The sequence below is a fragment of the Dendrobium catenatum genome, unplaced genomic scaffold (genome assembly GCF_001605985.2).
Source record: "Dendrobium catenatum unplaced genomic scaffold, ASM160598v2 fragScaff_scaffold_419, whole genome shotgun sequence".
Taxonomy (NCBI): Eukaryota; Viridiplantae; Streptophyta; class Magnoliopsida; order Asparagales; family Orchidaceae; genus Dendrobium; species Dendrobium catenatum.
The window spans coordinates 252,010-274,221 of NW_021318881.1; the positions used below are offsets into that span (position 1 = coordinate 252,010).

A 22,212-nucleotide genomic window follows, 5' to 3' on the forward strand; every position below is an offset into this window, starting at 1 on the left:
GAAAAGGGACGAGTTCCAACTCAAAAATTATGTGGTCTTCTTGGAACAAATGCTGTGGTGTTTTGAATGATAGTACCTTCGGCTTTAAAAGTATGGTTTATATGACTTATGCTTTCTCTTTCAAGTTATGATACAATTTTTGTGCTAAAGTGAATTTTTTGTCTAAGTTTATGTTTTCTAAGTATTGTGTTAGTAAACATCAAAATTCTTATTATTTTAACTATGGTCATTCTAAGGTGTGGAAAAAATTATGCAAAATTAAATGGGTTGTTGAGCCCTATCTCTTATGGGGGCTTAGTGGTGGTAACATTTTATTTTGGCAAGATCGTTGGTTGGGGGGTCATTCTATTGACTCCCTTAATAAAACTTCTTCTAATTTGGTGGTTAAGGTGAACTTCTTCTTTTCTGATAATTGTTTGAATTATGACAAGCTTTTTAATGTTATTCCTCACTCTATCATCCAATATATTTTGAATCTTCCTCTTAATATTGAAGCTGATGATATTCTTTTATGTTCCTTTTCCAAAGATGATGCTTTTATACTCAAGGATGCTTGGCATGCAATTAGAACTAAGAACGAGGTTACTAATATTTTTACTTTGATTTGGCATAGAAGTATCCCTGTTACTATTGTTGTCTTTGTTTGGAGAATCTTACATAAGTTTATTCCTTCAGAAGATAATTTAATTAAAAGAGGTTTTATTATTTCGTCTAAATGCCAATGTTGTTATCATCTGGAGATCATGCATCATATTTTTCTTTATAGTCCTGTAGCTATTAAAACTTGGATTTACTTTGATGATATTTTCAATTGAACTGTATTAATGCTCATATGTATATTCATGCATTGCTTAGTTGTTGGTTCATCAAGTCTAAAGGTCATATTAGAAATATTTTTCCTTCTCTTATTTTATGGTATTTATGGTTGGATAGAAATAATTCTATCTGTAATGGTGTTCGTATAACCACCATAGAATTATTCAAAATATGAAAGATACGGTAGCTTCTCTTTACTCGGTTAAATTATTGTCTATCAAGAATTTTAAGAATTGTTTTTCTGTTTCTTCAGCTTTAGGTATTAATTTAGAGGATGATCATCATCCTAATAATCCTAGACTTATTTCTTAGACCAAACCCCTTGTTAATCAATATAAAGTTAATGTGGATGGTGCAAATTTTGGGCTTTATCGGGTTGTGGTAGGGTTATCAGAGATGGTGCTGGTAGTTTCATCATAGCCTTTATGGGTTCCTTACATAACTGTGAAGCTAACACTGTGATTATGGCTTTGCTCTATGGCCTAAGGATTTGCTTTGTTTTAATTTAACTAATAATATTATTGAATCAGACTCTAAGTTGTGTTTTCAACTGTTAAATGTTGCTGAGGATTCAATGTGCAACTCTTCTTTCTTTTATCTGCTTAGGAAGGTTAAGAATTTGTTGATTTTTATGAATTTTTTTGCCTCCCATATCCCTTAGATTTCTAATGCGTGTGCTAATTGGCTTGCCAATTAGGGGAATAATATGGATGGCATATCTAATATTATTGTTTCTAATTTACCTTCTCCTCTGTGAGGTCTTTTAAGGCTTGATGAGATTTGTATACCTTATGTTAATACCTAATTCGTGCTTTTGGTTGGGGCTTTGTTCTCTGGATTTCTATTTGGGTGACTTCCTGAGTCCTTCCCCTATTTTGCTACTTAGTTTTTCTCCTAGTTATATCCTTGCGGCTTATTCCGTTCTATCTGGTTTTGTTCTGGCCTGGCCTGAGCTTATGCATGTAATGACTTTGTGGAAGTTTTTGGCTTGCCTTTCAATTTTATTATTTTTTGTTGTTTGGGGGGGATTTGTCTTTACCTGTGAGATGTTTTTCTACTACATTTTGCTGGTGGATGGATGGGGGTTCATGGGGAGATCCCTGGTTTTTCTGGTTGGTTCTGGTGCTATAAGTCCTGCATCTTTACTGGTTTATCCCTATCAGCTGCTTCTGCTTTATCTGAGTGGTTTAGATCATTTGATTGGTTTCCTCTGATTTGGTGGTAGTCATTTTACTAGGGTTGCTATTCTCTCCTCGAGGTGCTATTTCAGTGGACTTTTGCATTGTAAGGCTTTTGTGTTCTGCATTTTTTTGGCTAGGAGAGCTATTTCTGGTGGTCTTTGCCTTATTTACTCTCTCTCTCTATTTAGGACGGTTACTTGGCTTTATCCATATTGCTATATGGTAGTTGTGAGGCTATGTGCAGGTTTACTATCAGTATCCATGATAACTAGAGAATATGGATTATGAAAGAGTATTCTAATTATTTTTAAATTTATATGGGGGTTAATTTCTTGGATTATCTTGATACTTTTTTTGGCTATTCTTTGTGCACTCTTCTCTTTAGTTGCCAACTTTCTCTGCATGGATTTTTTTGCCCAAGCATCGGCTGTCCTTTTTTGCAGGATAGGAAGATGGAGCCTAATACTAGTTTTTGGCTCTTCTCCTTTTTTTGGGTGCCCTCCTTTGTGCATCGTAGATTGTACCTAGGTTATTTTGTATTTTTGCTTGGTAAGAAACTCGAGCTCCTAAGAATTTTTTTTTCTTTTTGTAGCTCATTGGAGCATTAGTGAGCTTGAGTTCCCTTTAAAGACCTTGTAGATTTTTCCTTATATTAACACGTAGGCCATCGGTGGGTTTCCCCTAAAAAAAGTTCTTCACAATAATGTACTATTGCGTGAAATACTTTAAAGTTTTGTTTGAATATGAGATTCAAATTTAGGTGGTTCCGTAACAGAATGAAATTGCAATAATTTAGTAGTAACGAGCATGCTTAAATCTTGACGCGAAGGTAACAATCTTTAATTATCATGTACGTAATTCTCTAAAAAATTCAAATAATAAATTATGAGATTTTAATATATAAAAAAATATGAAAAAAATAAATATATTTTTTGTAACATATAGAAAAAGACTCAATTTATGGGAAGTTAGAAGAGTAAGGTTTTGTTTGAGACAATTTTCTCATTGTTTTCTAAGGCTTAGTTTGAGACTTTTTTTACTACTTATTAAAACATATTATAAATACACAAATTTCTTGTTCAATAAATTTTTAGAATAGACAAACGCTTTAGAAAGTATTAAGAAAGTTATCTCAAACAAAGCCAGATGCAGTTTTTTAGTTTAAAATTTGTTAAACTCCAAACGTTTTCACTAAAAAACTAATTTAGAATGTATTAAGGAAGCTACCACAAGTGAAGCCTAATTATAAAGAACATATTAACATAAAAAATTGTAAAATATAAGTTTATTTTAATAATCTAATCTTTTCCATATGAAGTTTTTGTGCTTCTTTGAAAAATATTATCTTACTGATTTTTTAAATTTTAGAGTTACCATAGGATCATATCGCAGGTAGTGCACAGTGCACACCATATAAAAGCCACCATAATTTTCGGTAAAAAAAATTATTCTATTATCAATGACTAAACTTCAAGTAAAGTAAATTTGGACAAGAATATCAAGATTCAAATTTAATTATAATTTAGAGTATACTATTTAATTTGAAACAAACAATTAAGTAGTCCAATTTTGTAATTTAAAAATTTGTTGAATATAATTTGATAAAAAACTATGAAGAATGATTCTTATTAAATTTATCTCAAGATGAATAAAATATAAAAAACAATAAATCATAATTTTATTAAAAATTTAATTTCGTTTAAATTTTTGATCTAAAGATTATTTATATTAACCTCAAAATAAATTTAATTATTGTAAAATCACCATAATTATGACCCAACAAATTGTTGCCCACTCATGTTAAGTGTTGGAGGACTTATGTTCTTCCTATTATACACATGTCATTATTTTGGGAAGAGTTATGTCTCTTTCCAGTTTTTAATGATTAATTTATTTTATGTTATATATTTCTTTTATTTATATTTTTCTAATAGCATAAATGCATGTCATATATTAGAGCTGCAAATTTCATCTGACTCCAGACCTACTTGTGTCGGTGGGAGGAATCGCCCAATAAAGATTAATGGGATTTTCACACTTTACATACTTAAGCATAGAATTATTTGAGTAACACATCTGAATTGCTCCATTGAGACTATTAATATTGTATGTCAGTTTTGAAATAATGATGGATGTACTACCGCTTATGTCCCCGATGATGACATTTGTGAGTTCATCCTAACTGAAGCTACGAGGAGCATGGTGACGTTGAGTCTGTACTGTAACCCACTATTAGTGCGAATACGGCTGACTTCCCTACACTAAATTTCAAAAAAGTTGGGATGTCTTTTCACATTTACATGGAAGTATTAGCTGACAAAGATTCTTGTTAATTTCATTAATTTGGTGAAAAAAATAGCTTAGGTTTGCCCAAAAATTTATCTTCCTTATATAGGCTTATCTCTTTACCCGCTGAGGAGAACTATACATGAGGGTTCTATGCTAGAGACATTGGAATGCCATCGAGGCATACTTTCAAGGTCCCGTAAGCTTAAGTAAACAACTAATACCCTCTTCAACAATCAGTAGAGGTCGATTCAATGTAATTGAATAGCCAACATTTGAATTACCTATGAATGACTATGACTCAGGAGGTAGATCATTCTGACACTATAGTGTTTAGTATGTTCAAATGCAGGTTGGCATGGGAGAGGAGGCAGATGTTTATGTTGTAAAAAACTATCAAAACATTCCGTAATAACTCCATCTGATTCATATAGAAGTCTAACATAAAACTTTCATTGCCTGAAATCAAGGGTGATCGAAAAAAAACATGATCAACATCTATTTGTTCCTTATAAACATCACTTGAATGCCCACTATTTCTTTCACTTCATTCCTCTTGGTAATTCATATGTTTAATGTCAAGGCTAACAATGTAATGATCATGCTCCAAGGACTTATGCTGCTTGTGTTTGCAACATCGACCATTTAAAAAATCTCTTGATTTATAGATGTATTTCTTTATAGCTTTCTCATGCAAGTTCATAAGTAAATAGTAGCTATCTTTCATCCATTCATGGAAGCAGCTTCTAAAAATTTCGTTCGCCCTCACCATCAACTCAAGTGGACTATCAAAAGCCTTAGCTACACACTCAGACAATCGCGTGCTTTCAACATTAACCAAATCTTTCGTTGGGGTGCCCCAAACCATCTCCATAATATGAAAATGCATCATAGTCTAAATTGTCAAAATAAGTTTGAATACTCAAGTATTCCACAAAAGTAAAACTAATAAAAGCAACTTCACTAAACACCTCCATTATATGCATCACTTATGTAGAGGATGTGCAAGAATATGCACATTAGGAGTCAAATAAGTAATTGATTTATGTTGATTAGAAAAGTCAACTTTAATAGTCACCTACTATGACAAGTTAATGCAAACAATAACACCAAATGATTAATCATAATGAACAAATAGATAACATGTATATGATCCCAAGCCATAAATACAAATTTGGCCGGTGATCTATTCCATGACTATTATAACATCTATTGATTTGACAATGCTGCTCTATAGCTTATGTGATGTTATCTCACTAAACATGGAGAAAAAAAAGGGTAGTTTCCTATGCTTTGAGTGGTTTTTTTCTCAATAAATGATATTACTTCATCGACATACACTAAATAGAGGATCATATTTCACAAATACTACATTTAAACATAAATTGAAAATAAAATTTAATTATAACACAAACTTACCTCATTTCTCACTCTAAATTAAAAACTTACACTAACTAAATATTACAACTCGATTAAATTTCTCTGGCTTAATATTATTACTTCTATTCATTTAGAATAATTAAGTTAAATATTACTTAGATCAAGAACTTAGTACATTTAATTAAATTTATAAAACAAATCTAATTAGGATTTATTTCTTTAGTGTATATGCTACATTAATAATTCCAACTCCTAAACTAATATTTAAGTTATTCTAACTTTCACTACCATGGGTTTATTTTAATTTAAAATAATATATACATTAATCAAAAATAGATTATTTCTTAGTAATTATTTCATGTTTAACACAACTCTCTATTTTATAAAATGACAAAAAAAAAAACTTTCCTACATTAATTTAATAAACTAATATACTACATTAATCTATTATGAAATTTAATTCAAAAATATATTTAGCTATTTATAAATTATACTATTACAAAATAATATTCATATATGATTATAACATTATTTATATTACATAGTACTTTAACATTAGTTGATTGAACATTATTATTTTACAACTCATGTGATGTGACCTTACTGAACAAGGAGATAAAACGTGCAGGTTTCGATTCTTTGATTATTAATTTTGGCAAGAATCCAATGCCATAAAAAATTTAAATCCATTAATAAATGACTTTACTTAAGTAAAATACAATAAATAGAGGATATTATGCTATGAATAATAATTTTAAATATATAAAAAATGACTTTTTAATTAAAACAGTAAACGTACCACATTTACTTTTCAAAATTCCTTACTAAATTTATAACATGTAGTACATGAATACTACATTTTATACATATGTCAATAGCTAGATATTTTTATTATCATCATTATAAATAATTAAGTTAAATATTATGAAGATCTACTTGTAAATACATATAATTAAATTCTTCAAACAAACTCAATTATACATTAAATATTTTTCAGTGTACATGCTATAAAATTTAGGGGTGTCAAAATGAACTTTCGGGTCAGGTTTGAATCCAACCCAAAAATTACCCACAATTATTTGAATCGATCCAATTCTAAAAATGGGTAAAAATTTAGAACCTGGACTCGATCTCCCCAAACCCGAGTCACCGAACCCCCAACACACTGACATAAAAACAGAATAAGAGAGCAAGGGTAGGTTGGCGTGTGCGTGGTTGAATGATAATGTGAGGTTGGTAGTGCTCACATGTGTCTTGGAGACAAGCATCAGGGGCAGGGTTAAGGAAGGTTACGAGTGCGAGGCAAGCTACAGGTGTACGAGTACGAGATGTGGGCTTGCATGATTATTGTCGACTTCATTTTTTTATGAGGTCATAAGAAATTTTCTCAATCCTCTGATTGGTGATACAATGGCTAACAGTTATACACTTTTCATCCATAGAGATCCTAATCAACTCTCAATCTAGCCCTCAATCAACACTTAACCCAATCAACAACCTATCTACCCCTTAATCATGCTCAATTAATGTTAACCATCTTTATAGTTATGATTGATATGAACAATTAAAAATTAATCATTTTAAACTCAAAATCCATCTCAAATACAAAATTATAAGTCAAGATCCACAGCCAAAAGCCTAACTCCTAAAGCTTAGTTTGGGTGAATTTTCTATCACTTCGAATCCTAGTTAGTTGGCATCTTACATAGAGTCTATTAATTTCATGTTAACGTGACATGTCTCTAGTGACAACCAAACATTTGGCACGACTCCACCCCTAGAAACCAAGTTAATCTTCAAAGGCTGCAAAACCTTTAAATATTTATAGTTTGTGCCACTAGACATGCCACCCAGTGGAATTTGACCTTGGAACCCCTTCCAAACCTTCCAACCACACCCATGGTCTTTGTTAAGACCTATTGACCACAAACCTACATTTTTTTGCATCTAGTTTTACTCAGTGTTGAATAGGGGTCAAAATGACAAAAATGCCCTTTAAGGGATTTTTGGTCTTTTCCCCAAAATCTAACATGGCCTTCCTTCATCAATCCTCAAAACCTATCCCAATAGATCTTAAATATCATTTGGAATCCATTCGACCCAAAATCAAGTCTCTGTTTGTCTTGGTTGACCAAGTCAACCAAGGTTGACCAAAATGCACCTTAAGGCTTCATATATGAATTTCAATCCAAATGACCTCACTAATACATGAGACCACCTTTATTGATCCCAAAGGACACATTTAAACCTGTTTGACCTAAACTAAACCCATGGTTTGACTAGGTTGACCAAATTAATCATGATTGACAAAATAAACCCTTTACCCAACCATGGTCAAATCTAATGTTTAAATTCATTCCAAACCCAATCAACCCTTTAAAATACTTAAATTAAACACTCCTAACTCATCCCTAAATCAAGTCCCCATGGATTTGACTTAGTCAAATATTCATACATGATCAAACTTCTCCAAACTTTTTAAAATCCATGCTAGCTTCAACACCATTCTTCCATGCTCCTTAAGATTGACTTTTACAGCACCCTTGACTCCCTCCATGTATATCCTAGTCACCATTGACTGGTCAACAACTCAATGCGTTAATAACCCCCTTTTGAGCCTATGAGAAAGAGGCCAAATCATGGTCATATCACCAAGACACCTTGGTAATCCATGGGTTAGTCTAAAACCTGCTTAAACCTGCTAGAAAGAGACTCGTTTCCTCCCCTAATAGATCTTAAAATAGCCCATTAAATAAGGCTTGGGTTTAGCCAAATAAGGGAAAAGGTGTGGTCCCTCTTCCCATGGATAAAGAGAAGTCACACTCAAATACTAGCCCTATTCCTTGGCTTTGGGCAGCTTATGGGAGGCTTGGCACTCATCTATACCCTCCCTAACTAAATCTTAGCCATCCATTCAAAATCAAGGGCTTTATGAGGGAGGAAACTTGATCAAAAAGATTATTCCCTCTCATTTTCATCAAAGTCCCAACACCAGCAGCTTCCAACCTTCCAAAAGCCTTCCCCATCCTCTCCAACCCTTCCCAAGTCCATTCCAAGCCTTTCCCCATCATTTCTAGGACTCAAATCACTATTTTAGTGAGGAGATGTCATTCTAATGAGGGAAAACCATCTCTCTTCAACAACATCAAATCCAACCATTAAATTCTCTTGAGGCCTTCTGCAAACTTGTATAGGACATCACCAGGAGTGAAAGGAGACCAAGATATCAAAATTCCACTGATTAGATTGTAACACATCCTAACTTTTAGGTATATTTTCATTTTGAACCTACAAGAAACTTGTAATGCATGAAGCATCCAAACTCAAGGAAATGTAAGTTTATGATATCACATCACTATTTTTCAAATTTCATAAGATAATGGAGCATCCAAACTCATGGAGCATCCAAACTCATCATTGCCAAGCCCTTAACCTCAACAAATATTTTGAAAAATATGGGCATTTAAATTTTTTTTAGCTCTCTTAACTCTGGCTCAACATTGCCAAGCCCTTAACCTTGCTGCGCCTGCGAGATTTGAACCTGTGACGTTCGATTTGATCTAGGTTGCATGATCGGATCTTAACTATTTGTACCTTTTACAGTCGATTCGAAGACCAAGATTAATGGCCAACATGGATAAGTTGCTGGCTCGCCGGCCGACACGTGGCTAGCTAGGATGTGGCTCCATGCCGCATTATGGTACAATGATTGGTACGGCGGCTGCAGCACCCGATTTGACTATTAATGGTCTTAAAAAATTCAAAAAAAATTACATAGATCTTCCAAAATTCATAGAAAATATAATTCTTCACAAAAACTAATGATTTTGGTATCGTTGGATAGATAAATAAACATAGAATTTATTAAAACTAATATTAATTTGTTTTGATCTCTGGATTATGGGAAAATTGAGTTTTTTTATTTATTTTTTTGAATTTTACTTGCAATCTAGGCATAAAATTAATCCCAATTTTTTTTTGAAATGTTTTTTAGCATCTTAGGAACATATTGTGATTTTTCTAGGGTTAAATGCTATGTAATTTTTTGTGTTGTGAATTTTTAAAGGATTGGGTCCATTTTGTACCAAAAACTTTAAAAATCCAGGCTGCACAATTTTTGTGGTGTGATTGCATGTGTACCAGGGTTAGTCACACCAAATTTGAAGCCCATTTGAATAATAAAGAAACCTAGGGAAAATAATTAGGAAAAAGACTTAAAAAAACTTTTAAAATTTCTTGGGAGTTGTACACACTCCTAATTGGGGTGAAATTTGAACACAATAAACTTAGTGATATTTTGTCCTATAGGTTCAAATGTCATTGAATTTGGAGGTCATTAGGATAAAAATAACCATATTAAAATTTAGCCCTTTTAAGGACCCAAAAAATTAAACAAATGATAATAAATCAAATTTTTATCCAAAAAATGTAAATAATACTTCAAACTAACCAGAACATAGTCTTCTATCTAGAAAAAATTAAAGCCCTATATCCAAACCTCTAATTTGAATTTAATTTGACTTTTAGTGAAAATTAATAATTAATTATTTTAATTAATTAAAAATTATTAAAAAAAATGGTTCAAACACTTGGAAACACCCCCTTGGGTCATTCCTGGCCTTTGGATGTTATTCCATGCAGTTTAGAGGTTATTTGGATCAAAAGAATCAAAACATTCCTAATTAAACAAATTTTTAAAATGCAATTAATTAAGAAAACTTTTAAAATTCATAAGTAATTCTAGAAAATTCCAAATTGATCAAACTCAAAGGAAATCAAATCCAATTATAGTATAGTATTTATTAAAAATGTCAAACCTCCAAAATTTAGTCAAAGTCAAGAAGTCAACTTTTTGGTCAATTGTATTTCAATCTAAGGCCAAACATCAAAAATTTTTCTTAATGCATCTTTGCAATCTTCAAAAAAAAAAAGGGCCAAACTTCTAAAATTTATAACTTTTTATAGATAACTCTAAATTAAGCATACTAATAGTATAATTACTCATCATAAGGTATAATATTTATTAAAAATCTGAAACTTTCAAAATCAACTATAATTTGAAGAGTCAAATTTTTTACCCCTTTAATAATTACTATTAAAAAAATTCAATAATTCTAAAAGATTCAATAACTCATTAAAATTCCAGAAAATTTTAATTTGATTAATAAAATTATTTAACCAATATTTTAATATGTAACAACCACTCCACAAATGATGTTTATTGGATAGACTACTCGAGGCTGTGAGGTTACATGTCCTAAGGAGGTATGGTTCCTCAAGCCTGGTGGCATAATGCCACGAATGGATTCAATGAAGAGTTAAACATCAAAATTAAATTACTTTTAATTGTTGCAGATCTATTTTCATGGATTATGATTTTGATGATAGCAAACAGCCTTATTTCTCTACGACTGCCTTATCTATTGACATTTCAGGTTCAGAAGACCAGACTACAATTTGGAACCAGCTCAAGATTGGGTAGACTAGGTCTGAGTCAGCTTGTACCATTTTCCTTTCTTGAGTCTATTGTAATTGGTGTGGCTTCTGATGATATGTAACTTTGCACACATACATCTTGGAAGATTTTTAGTCTATTCCCTAGAGTTTATTATTTTTTGTAACATCGTCCAGGATGATATTTATATCGGCCTGGATGATTGGTTCAAAAATAGAAACCCTAATTAGGGCATCATCCTCATTAAGGCAGACATCATTAAGATGATTGGCCTGGACTATACTTGTATCAGCCCGGACGATAGGCTCAATTAAGAAAGAATCAGACACCATGATCAATTTAGGTATTCTTTATTTTAGAATATCGACCAGGACGATCTAAACATCTGACTGGATGATGCAACATAATTATGCCTAATTTAATTTGGTAATTATAGAAAGCCATTAAGGCTGATTGATATGATCACATCGACCAGACCGACCACAGGATTAGCCAGGACGATGTCCTGGATGATTGATATCGGCCAGACTCTATTCATGGTGATGATCAGGACGATTGTCCTTAGATTTGAACTAATCGGCCAGGACGATATTGTATCAGCCTGGACGATGTAACCAATTTTCTTTCGATCATACCAAATCATCCCAGCTAATTCAGCTTATTATGTACTGATTGGCCAGGACAATATTCATATCAGCCTTGACGATAAAGTCTGCAAGTTGCATTAAGGATCTCGTTTTGAGATAATTTATTTAAGCTTTTGACAAGGCACTTTTGTAAGTGTCTTTGGCAGCCATTGTAGCTTCGTTCTTTTGAAGGGAACTTAAAGAGAGAGCTTGAAAGAGAGAGAGGAAAGGGTGGAGTTTGAGAGGGGGAGAAGATCCTTGGAAGGGGTTTCAAGGGAGTGTGGAGGGCGATTCCACACGGTTGCTCTGGCGAGCTGGCACCTTAGTACCATCAGATTCAAGGCTTGTCTTGAGGGAAGTTCACGAAAGAAGAAGATTTCTTTGGTGTCAAAATACTCGGCTACTCCGCCGCACCGGGGAAGGTGGAAGTGATTTTGTAAGGGCTTCTCCGCCTAGCTGTAGGGGCTAAAGGAGAGACACTTTGTTTAGTGGAATACTCGGAGGGTGCCTCCGAGGAGTGGACGTAGGTAAATTGACCGAACTACTATAAATATGGTGTATTCTTTCCTTTATTATTTTCGCATTTAATTTACACATTGTGTTTTCTTTGTGGTGAATTTTGGTTTAGTTTGAGTTTTGTTTAAAGATATTTAAAATACAAATTCACCTCTCTCTTGGTTAGCCTTGGGCTAGTTCATAACGAGCCTAACATCCCTAACAAACTTTCATTAATTATTTAACCAAATTAAAATCACTAATTCAACCACATCAATAAAGATTTTACGATGGACTACTCATGGCTATGTGACTACGTGTCCTAAGGAGCCCTTCTTCCTCGAGCTTGGTGGCACAATGCCACAAACTTATTGATAAAAAATATAAATTAATTTAATTCTTAAAATTAGTAATCCTCCCATAAAAAAATTAAGCCTTTAGCCTTCTAGAAATCCTCTAATCCTCCCTTAAAAAAATTCAGCCTTCTTTAGCTTGAGATCTCTCCAATTAAAGTCTAAGAGGTAGATGAGAGAGAAAGTGATCCAATCCAATCAACTTCCAATCCAGTGGTTTTTAGAGCATGGAGTCTAATAAAGTTCTTGAGAACATCTCTAGGACTCCATAGAGCCCAAAATTAAAAAATTTCAAAGTTATTTTCCCATTTAAAGGTCTAAAATTCAAATTAAAATTACTTTAAGATCTCAATATATGAAGCCCCCAAACTCCATAGGTTGGAGCCTTAGGGTACCAATAAGTTATGTTTCAAATTTCATTTAAATTAGATGAGTATACAAGAAGTTATGAGCATTTAAATTTTTTGTTCAATTTGAACTAAAATTCCTTGGATTAATTTGGACCATCCTATCGCACGTGTATCATGGTCAAGTGGCCCAAAATTTCTCAAATCATTCATTATATTTGGCTAGATTTGAACCAACTTCTTTTTGACATGCAGCTACGAGACAAAATTGGGATGGCCCATTTGATCCATATGGATTGGATGGTCCCGAATAGCTGCACTTGCAGATAAGTAATTGATTAAAGCTTTAGCGTGTTGATCCACTACGTCACTACGAGTAATGATGGCCAATGATTGGAAATCATTGTGCCAGCTAGGAAAAATGATTAATTTTTTTTTTGGTAAACCCGAGGTAGAAGTCCATATATTAAAAACAAAAAATCAATTAAAAGTAAGCCTATAAGAAAGAAAACAAAAGACGACGTCTAACAAAAAACATCCAAGTGCCAGAAAAATTGGCAGCAAAAGGAAAACACAATCCAAAAGACTCAGAGCAAAAAGGCCAGAATCCAGACATCAGAAATAATAAGTATATAACCCATGAGACTGCTGAGGAGGCTCGGGTTGCCAGAGAGAAATGGGACACATCAGAGCAGATAAAATGGCCATCACAGAATCTCCAACCAGCAGTAATAATTCCATTTAGAATAATAGCTCGGTAGCCACACAGGACATCCATGGCTAGAATTGATGGATTCGACCTTGCTCATCATCATCGGATTATCAAAAAACCACCACCTGTAACTACCAACAAGCCAAAATTTTCCATTGCAGGTTAACAGAAATTTGAAAACATAGCTCCCAAAAAAATGGTCCATACAGGAATGTGAGAGAAGAGCCACCGTAGTCTTAAAGTTAACCATCTCAATAATGAGAAAAATGGAACCAAAATTCAAAAACTGAAGAATCAAAAACGTTCCACCACTCCCAACAGAACCAGGTAGTCCATCTAGAATAGTTAAAACAGCCATAAAACCAAAATTCCCCATAATAAGAGTGACAGTAATCCCAAGAGAATTAGATACCAGTAAACCTTTGCAGTAATAATTCATTGTGTTTCCACTTAGAAAGCTTGAAGTGAATAGCAGAGGAGATAGTGTAGGTAATTCTAAATGAATTAGTCCTCAAGTTAGAGAAATGATGGCTGTTTCTCTCCCTTCAAATATGATAAATAATGCACCTAATAGATAAATAACAAAATTCCTTTTCCAACCTACTGTAAAGCTCAGAATGCTCAATGAAATCATAAATCTGAGAGAGATTAGGCCACAGTAAAAAGCAGTTAAGATCCGGTAGCATAGTCTTAATGAAATTGAAAGAGAAGTCACAAGCAAAGAATAAATGGTTGTGATTTTCAGGATTGTTAAGGCAAAAGGAGCATTCATAAAGAACCTGAATCCCCTTATATAATAAATTATCTACAGTTTTGAGTTTCCTGATCATAGCCATCCAAGTAAAACAGACATATCTAAGGGCATATCTTTTATGCCAAATGAAATTAAACCAGTTAACCTTCGTCAAATGAGAGTAAAAAAGAGTAATAAATTCTCTAAAAGCTAGTTTAGAAGAGCCCTTCCAAGGAATCTCAGAATTCTCCTTGATTTCAAAGTCAGAGATGGCAGCTAAAAGAGCATAAGAGATATTACTAGGAAGTTGCCATTTACCATTGTGAATGAAATCTTTCACCATTTTATCAACAAAAATTGGCGTGTTGCAGGGATCAGAGAACAAATTACCATGAAGCCATAGGTCCCAAATCATAGAAAAATTACTGGAGAAATAGAGGAGGAGATGTTGTCTTTAATTTTAATGGCAGTAACATGAATCCTTTTCCAAAACTTGGAGGCATGGGGAGGAGGGGGCTTCCATGGTGAAACAAATTTAGCTTTATACCAATTGCTTAATAGGTTTTGGGATTTATAAAATCTGCCAATGATAGAGTAATTGACCCCATGATAGAGAGCATCAACAAAAGGAATGTCGAGGCCTCCAAAACATTTATGAAGAGTAACCTTAGACTAGGAAATTAGGTGTAATTTCCTCTCATTCAAATTGCTATGAATAAGGAATCTTGAGCAAAGTTTATTGATAATAGCACAATAAGCTTTCTATAAGACTGATCCTCTAATCCAATAAGTGATAGTATTAGAAATAGTGAATTTAAGAAACTGGACCCTACTTGTAAAAGAAAGAAACTTGGCTTTCCAACCAGCAAGTAGAGCTGAAATCTTGCTCAATAGTGGTTGGAAGTGAGAAAAATTGAGTCTTTTTGAAGAGATTGGAATTCCCAAGTAGATGAAGGAATTGTTAACTTGGTGAATCCCAAGTTCATTACAGATAATTTGCATGTCATGTCATGAACATTGTTGGAGAAAACAATAGAACTTTTGGAAGAATTGACTTGAAGACTAGAGATAGAACCAAAGTGATGCAAACAACTATTCAAACCAACAGCATTATCTCAGGAAACAACTCCAAAAACTAGGAGATCATCAGCATATATCAGGTGATTAATGTAGTTCTCTTTACAAGTAATACCCTTGAAATAAATAGCATTAGAAGTGCTGTGGAGAATATTAGATAGCACATCCACAATAATACAAAATAATAAGGGAGAGAGGGGGCATCCTTGCTGGAGGCCAGACGAGGAATTAAAAAACCCCTCAAGAGAGCCATTCAAACAAATAGAGAAATGCATATCAGAAATACAACCTTTAATCCAAGATACAAAAACTTCAGGAAAACCCTTTTGAAGAAGTCTAACGATCAGAAATTCTCTTGAAACAGAATCAAAAGCCTTATTAATATCAAGCTTTGCACAAAAACTTTTATGAGAACCCTTGAATTCTCTAAGGATCTCAGAGGCCAGAATAATATTATCCGTAGAGCATCTATTAGAGATAAAGCCCGATTGGCTTTCATGAATAATAAGAGGAAGAACAATTTTAAGCCGATTTGCACTCATTTTTGCCATAGTTTTATAAAAAACATTGCAAAGAGAAATAGGCCTAAAATCATTAATGTTAGAAGCATGAGAGCATTTTGGAATCAATGTAATTGCAGTGGCCTTTACCTCTTTAGGAAGAGAACCAGAAGAGAAATAATTTTTAGCATCATTAAACACTTGTGTACCAATAATATGCCAAGTTTTCCTATAAAAAGCATAAAAAAACCATTTGGACTAGGTGCAGAAGTCTTTTTACCATCAAAAACCGCATTTTTAACTTCATCATAAGAAATAGGAGCTACTAACATATTGTGAAGATGAGGATGAACCATCTTACCAGAAGGAATTTGTAAAGGCAATTCAAGAGTAGCTCGAGGAGCATTATAGAGTTCTTTAAATTGATTGAAAATAGCCTTTGAAATATCAAAAAAAGAAGTAAAATGTCCCTCATTGGTAGAGATCTCCTTAATCCAGTTCTTATTATTCCGACTTCTAAGTTTGGCATAAAGGAAGCCAATATCATCTTCACCATGAGTAAACCATAAAGCTTTAGCTCTTTGAAATATCCAGGAGGACCAAGAAGATCGCAAAGAAGCAAGATTTTCATTAATACACTTCAAGTCATGGTTGAGCTCCCCACATAAAGGATGAGCTTCAATCTCTAAAAGGAAATTATGTTGTTTGTTTTTAAGTTCCAGAATAGAACTAGAGAGAAAGTAAGATGAAGCCCAATTTTTGTTCTTCAAGATCCTTTTAAGACAGTTCAAACTATGGTAGAATGAAGCAAACGGAAATCTAGGAGTCCTAATAGAAAATGCTGAAAAAACATCATCCCAAAAACCTTCCATATTGATCCAATAATTTTTGAACATAAACCTAGCAGATATAGGTTTGTCATGGGAAGGTTTGAAGATTAAGGGAGAATGGTCAGAGCCTAATGGAGTATCAATTTTGTAATAAGTAGAAGGCCAGCAATCCAATAAAATAGAGTTAACAATAATTCTATCAAGTTTGATGTGAATAGGGTTGTCAACCCTTTGGATAAACCATGTATAGAAAAGGCCAACCAAAGAAAGGTCTTGAACACCATAATAAAAAACCATATTATTCAGCTCCCCCAATCTACTATCAGTTAATAGAGAGCCAGTAGCTTTTTCAGTTTCAAATCTGCAACAATTAAAGTCACCAAGAATAACCCAAGGTTGATCCTGAGAAGGGATTAAGTCAATCAATTGATTCCATAAATTTCTACACTCATCCAAGATGTTAGAAGCATAAAAAACTAATAGGTAAATGGTGGGAAAAGATCCCACAGAGAGAATGCCATGAATAATCTGGGGAGAGGTAAGTAATTCGTTGAAGGAAAAGGCAGAGGAGTCCCATTTTAACGAAATTCTACTAGGGTAGAATCGAAAAAATTAATACAACTACCTTCATTCTCAAAAAGCAAGTGAGAATTTAAAAACCATGGGTCTACTTCAGAGATAGGAGAGATTTTAGCTTGCAGGATACATAATAACTTGAGAGCTTGAGTATTGATCAAAGACTTACAGAACCGCACTTTATCAGGGTTGTTAAAACCCCTAACATTCCAACTAGCAAAAGATGGCAAGGACATCAGGACTTTGTGGCTTTGGGTTTCTTGGCTGATTTACCCTTTGGAGGTTTAGCTTTGTTTGGAGATTTTCCTTTGTCAGCTTTGGAGTATGAAGGGGCTTTATTCAAATTACTTAAATCAGGCGGATCATCGGCCGATTTAGTGCAGAAAGAGGTCTCATTATTCAAATGGATATCCAGAGAATTAGGGGGATTAGATTCTTCAGATTGCAAGGAGGCAAGCTTGTTAATTAAAGGAATTTTAGGAGCTGGTAAGGTGCATAGAGAGGCAGGTTGCTCAGAAGAAGAGGTTTTTTCTGTGGGGGAATTAAGGTTCGGTAAAAGAGATGGTTTAATAAGAGGGAGATGAGGCCCAGATGTAGGAACCTTCTATAGGTTTACAGGACCTTGCTAAGGATTGGAAGAGTTCAAAATAAAGAGGAAGGAGGCCTAGACTCAGGAACATCCTATAGGTTAATAGGGCCCGACTGAGGATTGGAAGAGTTCAAAATAGAGGAGGAAGGGTGGGTAGCGGGTATGTTTCTGGAGGTAGGATAAACTTTTGGAAGTGGATCTGTGGGGTCGAGAGGATCTAAGCCTAGATGAGCTTCTTCCTCTGGTTTTGGGGGTTTGAGGAGGAAGAATGGGTTGAGGGTTATGATTTTGGTACAAATAGAATAAGGATGTATCAGGGAGCCACACCCTTCACATCTATTGGGCTTCCAGTCATATATAACTTTCAAAATCAAGTCCTCACCATCAATCTCCAATGGAATTTCATCAGGGAGGGGAGAGTATTTAGTGATTTGAACACATACCCTTGCAAATGTCAACCTTGTGCGCTTTGTAGTAAGAGAATCCACAGAGAGCGGTATACCAATGTAGCTTGCAATTCCCAAAATACCCGTCATAGTCCAGAGAGCTAAGGGGAAATCCACTATTTTGATCCAAATCAGAATGGGAGTTGACTCATCCCTTTTAGGTTTGAACTTAGAGGACCAGCACTGAATAATGAATGGTTTCCACAAAAGGAACCAAAGTTCTTCCAAATATACCATCTCCAGGTACTCTGAGGTAGAAAACTTCAGGAGAAAGAAACCATCAGCAAGAGAGAGTTAGGTCAGAGATCCTTTGAGATTCCAGAGGTTCTACATGGCTTTTAGAAGCCTCTCATAGTAGGGATGAGGACCAAGCGAGTAACCAATAAGGGCAGATGTCCAGAGAGATTTGCCTTCAGTGAGGTCATTAAATATAAAGGAGAGCTTTTGTCTTGGGGAGAAGAAGGAAACCTGGAAATCATCTGGTTTGGAAGCGGAAGCTGAAACATTATCGGCATAAGAAAAACCAATATGAGAAGTGCCCAAAATGGAGGAGTTGGGGAAAGGAGGAAACTCTTGAGTAGAAAAAGCCATCATGGGAGGGAGGAGCCCTCCCTGACGGAAAGGCAGAGGCAGCTCAAGAGTGGCATAAAATTAGGGCAGAGCGGTCTTCGTTTATGCGTTTATTCCACCCCAGAGACCTAAATTGATTTATCTGATTAAAAATAATTCAAAAATCTTCAAGAACTTCTTAAATTCTCCATAAATCCAATTCTTACACAAATTTATTGTTGAGCCCAATTTTATTTTAAAATTTATTTCAAATGCTTTAAAAAGTAATTAGTGAGTAATTTGAGTTTGATTGTAAATTAAATTTATATAATTACTCTTTAAGTAGAGGTCCAATTAAGCTCAAATTTGGACAGCGCAAATGAGGGTGCATGTGTGCTATATATGCTAATTGTTTGTAGTTTTATGATCATTAGATATTTGTGAAATAAATTTTTAAAGTTTTGGATCATAATTTTATCCAAAACTTTAGAAATTTATAACTCTTAATCTACACATAGTTATGGATTATTTTTTTGGGAATGTTTATGTATATATAAAGGTTTGAATGCCTCTGATTTTACTTAAATCTAGTCATAAATTGCCCAAATTAAATTATCAAAGGTACAGATGTATTTACCTTTGATGATTGATTATGACTCCTAGAAAGGCTTTGATGAGTCTATATTTTGCGGGTTTGAAGAACATATTTAGATTAACATAATTTTCAAATTTTATAACATTTGGAGGTTGTTTGGTCTTTTAATTAGTGAAACCAGGATTGACACATATAAATAACCTAAGTTTTTTAATAATTTATAATAAATCTAAATTAAATCTTAAAATATATTCTAAGTGTTATACTTCTTAGAATTAAAAGCATAATAGAAGTTCCAAGATAAATTAAAAAATTAAAAATATTTAAATTTTTTAAAATAATTTTAAACACTTATAATTATCCTTTGAAGTCATTTATGACATTAAAAGAAGATTTTAGGAGGTTTGGAGTTTATTTAGTAAAAAATAAGAAATTCCATTCATTAAATCATTAAAATGTGTTAAACTTGTACAAATCATAACTAATCATAAAAAACTTTAAATGACATAAACTCAGGGCAGAGAGTGATCACTCTTTATTTATTTGTTAAAAGCCACATGTTATGCTCAATAATTGATAAAAATAATTGAAAAGTATGATTAGCTGATGATGTTTAATTTATGAGATAGATAGAAGAATGAAACACCATTTAAAAGTTGTATGGCATGCCTTATTGAATAAATTCATATAATATAGATGCATATATTTAAATGCATACATAAATTCATATGGAGCCTTATACACATATATTTCACAATAATATAATCATAGAAATAGTGGATAATTAGCTTACTAATGCATTATTTACATATGATAGTTGAATTGATAAAATTGATAGAATCATTCTTGATTCATACATATAGCATACAATGAATACAACTAATAATATTGTACTTGCTACTGTATTGATTATTTGATATAGAATAGATGTACTTAATCTTTCAGTATATGATAGTGATTATGGAGTTTAGTGTAATAATTTATATCACTACTAATTGATCATAATTTTTATTGATTGCTATTAATAGAGATGAGCATGCATATTAACTTTTGAAACATTGAATTGAAATAAGTTTCTTAGTCCTATTGGGCTTTATAAGCTCATTATCTAACTTTTATTAGTTTTAGGTCTTGGAAAGGGTCAAGATCTAGTGGATTGAGGCTAATTAGAATTTTTAGATTTTCTTTTTATTTTCTACATTTTGTATTATTTTTTGTAGTGTTGAGCCTAGTGGAATATATTGATGTTGATGTGAGAATGAATATAATATATATTTATCGAATGGAAATGATTTATAGTTGCTTCTACTAATTTCATTTAATTAAAAAAATTAGAGACTTTGGTAGATAAATTAAAAAAATACACAATTCTTCCAATTTAGGTTTGAATTCCTCTAATTTCACCTAAATCTAGTCATAGATTGCCCAAATTAAATTATCAAAGGGACAGATGTATTTACCTTTGATGATTGATTATGACTCCTAGAAAGGCTTTGATGAGTCTATATTTAGTTGGTTTAAAGAACATATTTAGATGAAAATAATTTTCAAGATCTAGTGGAGTGTGGCTAATTAGAATTTTTAGATTTTCTTTTTATTTCTACATTTTTTATTATTTTTTGTAGTGTGGAGCCTAGTGGAATAGATTGATGTTGATGTGAGAATGAGTATAGTCTATATTTATTGAAAGGAAATAATTTATAGTTGCTTCTACTAATTTTATTTAATTAAATAAATTAGAGGCTTTGGTAATAAAATACACAATTCTTCCAATTTAGGTCTTTGGGCTATACTAGGTATGAACAAGCTGCTATAGAATTCCAAAAGAAATAATCTTCAAAGAAGAAACATTCTTTAGAATTTCTTTATTAAATAATAAGCAGCTTTATTTAGACTTTACAACTCTACATACTTATAACACTACAAATTTACATTTACATTTAAAAGAAAAAGACTTTACTTCTGTAGCAGTTAGAATACAAACAATGCATATATATCATCATCATCATTACATGACACATAACATAGTTCTATAAAAAGTAAATACTCAAACCATCATGCATCCACCAGAAAGTACAAACCATATCAATAAATATGTAAGGAAGTAAAATCACACATAGACACACACCACAAAACACTACTTCGGAATAACCCTAGAGTTGGTTGCCTTATCCAACAATTTAGTATGTGTTCTTAGGTGTTTGTTTTATATGTATCCTATATAATTGGTGATTGAGTTATCTAAAAGTTAATTTCATGTTTTGTAGGACAAATGATTTAATTTAATTTTAAGTTTTAATGATTTATGTTTTATTTATGAACTATAATTGTTGAAGTAGCTTACTTTATATTTTAAAGAACTATGTTTATTAATAATTCTAATATACATTAAAGCCTTCTTGCATAACTAAATCCAAAATTCTTTGAAAGTGCTTGATTCATATTGGTGGATTCAATAATTGAAATAAATGCTCAGTGGTTCACTTCTTTGCTAAGACAATGCCTAGTCCTAATACCTTCAATCGGGTCTCCTAAAATCACATCTTTAGGATGGCCTTTAGGATATTTTCATTCTATAGGCAACATATTTTTTGTTTCAACCTTTATTCAAGATTTACATTTACAATTCCTTAGGTATTCTCTTTAATATGTTCTTGTTCCAACTT

General features: G+C 32.9%; 1 protein-coding gene across 1 annotated transcript; it reads right to left on the reverse strand.

The window, feature by feature from the left end:
• Window positions 1–15,499: 15,499 nt before the first annotated feature.
• LOC110105860 lies at window positions 15,500–18,492 on the reverse strand. Its single transcript, XM_020835525.1, has 4 exons — window positions 18,400–18,492; window positions 16,476–17,193; window positions 16,292–16,376; window positions 15,500–16,190 (listed from the first exon to the last, which is right to left on the reverse strand). Exons 1-4 carry the CDS (start codon window positions 18,490–18,492, stop codon window positions 15,500–15,502), a joined length of 1,587 nt encoding a protein of 528 aa, XP_020691184.1.
• Between the last annotated feature and the right edge of the window lie 3,720 nt (window positions 18,493–22,212).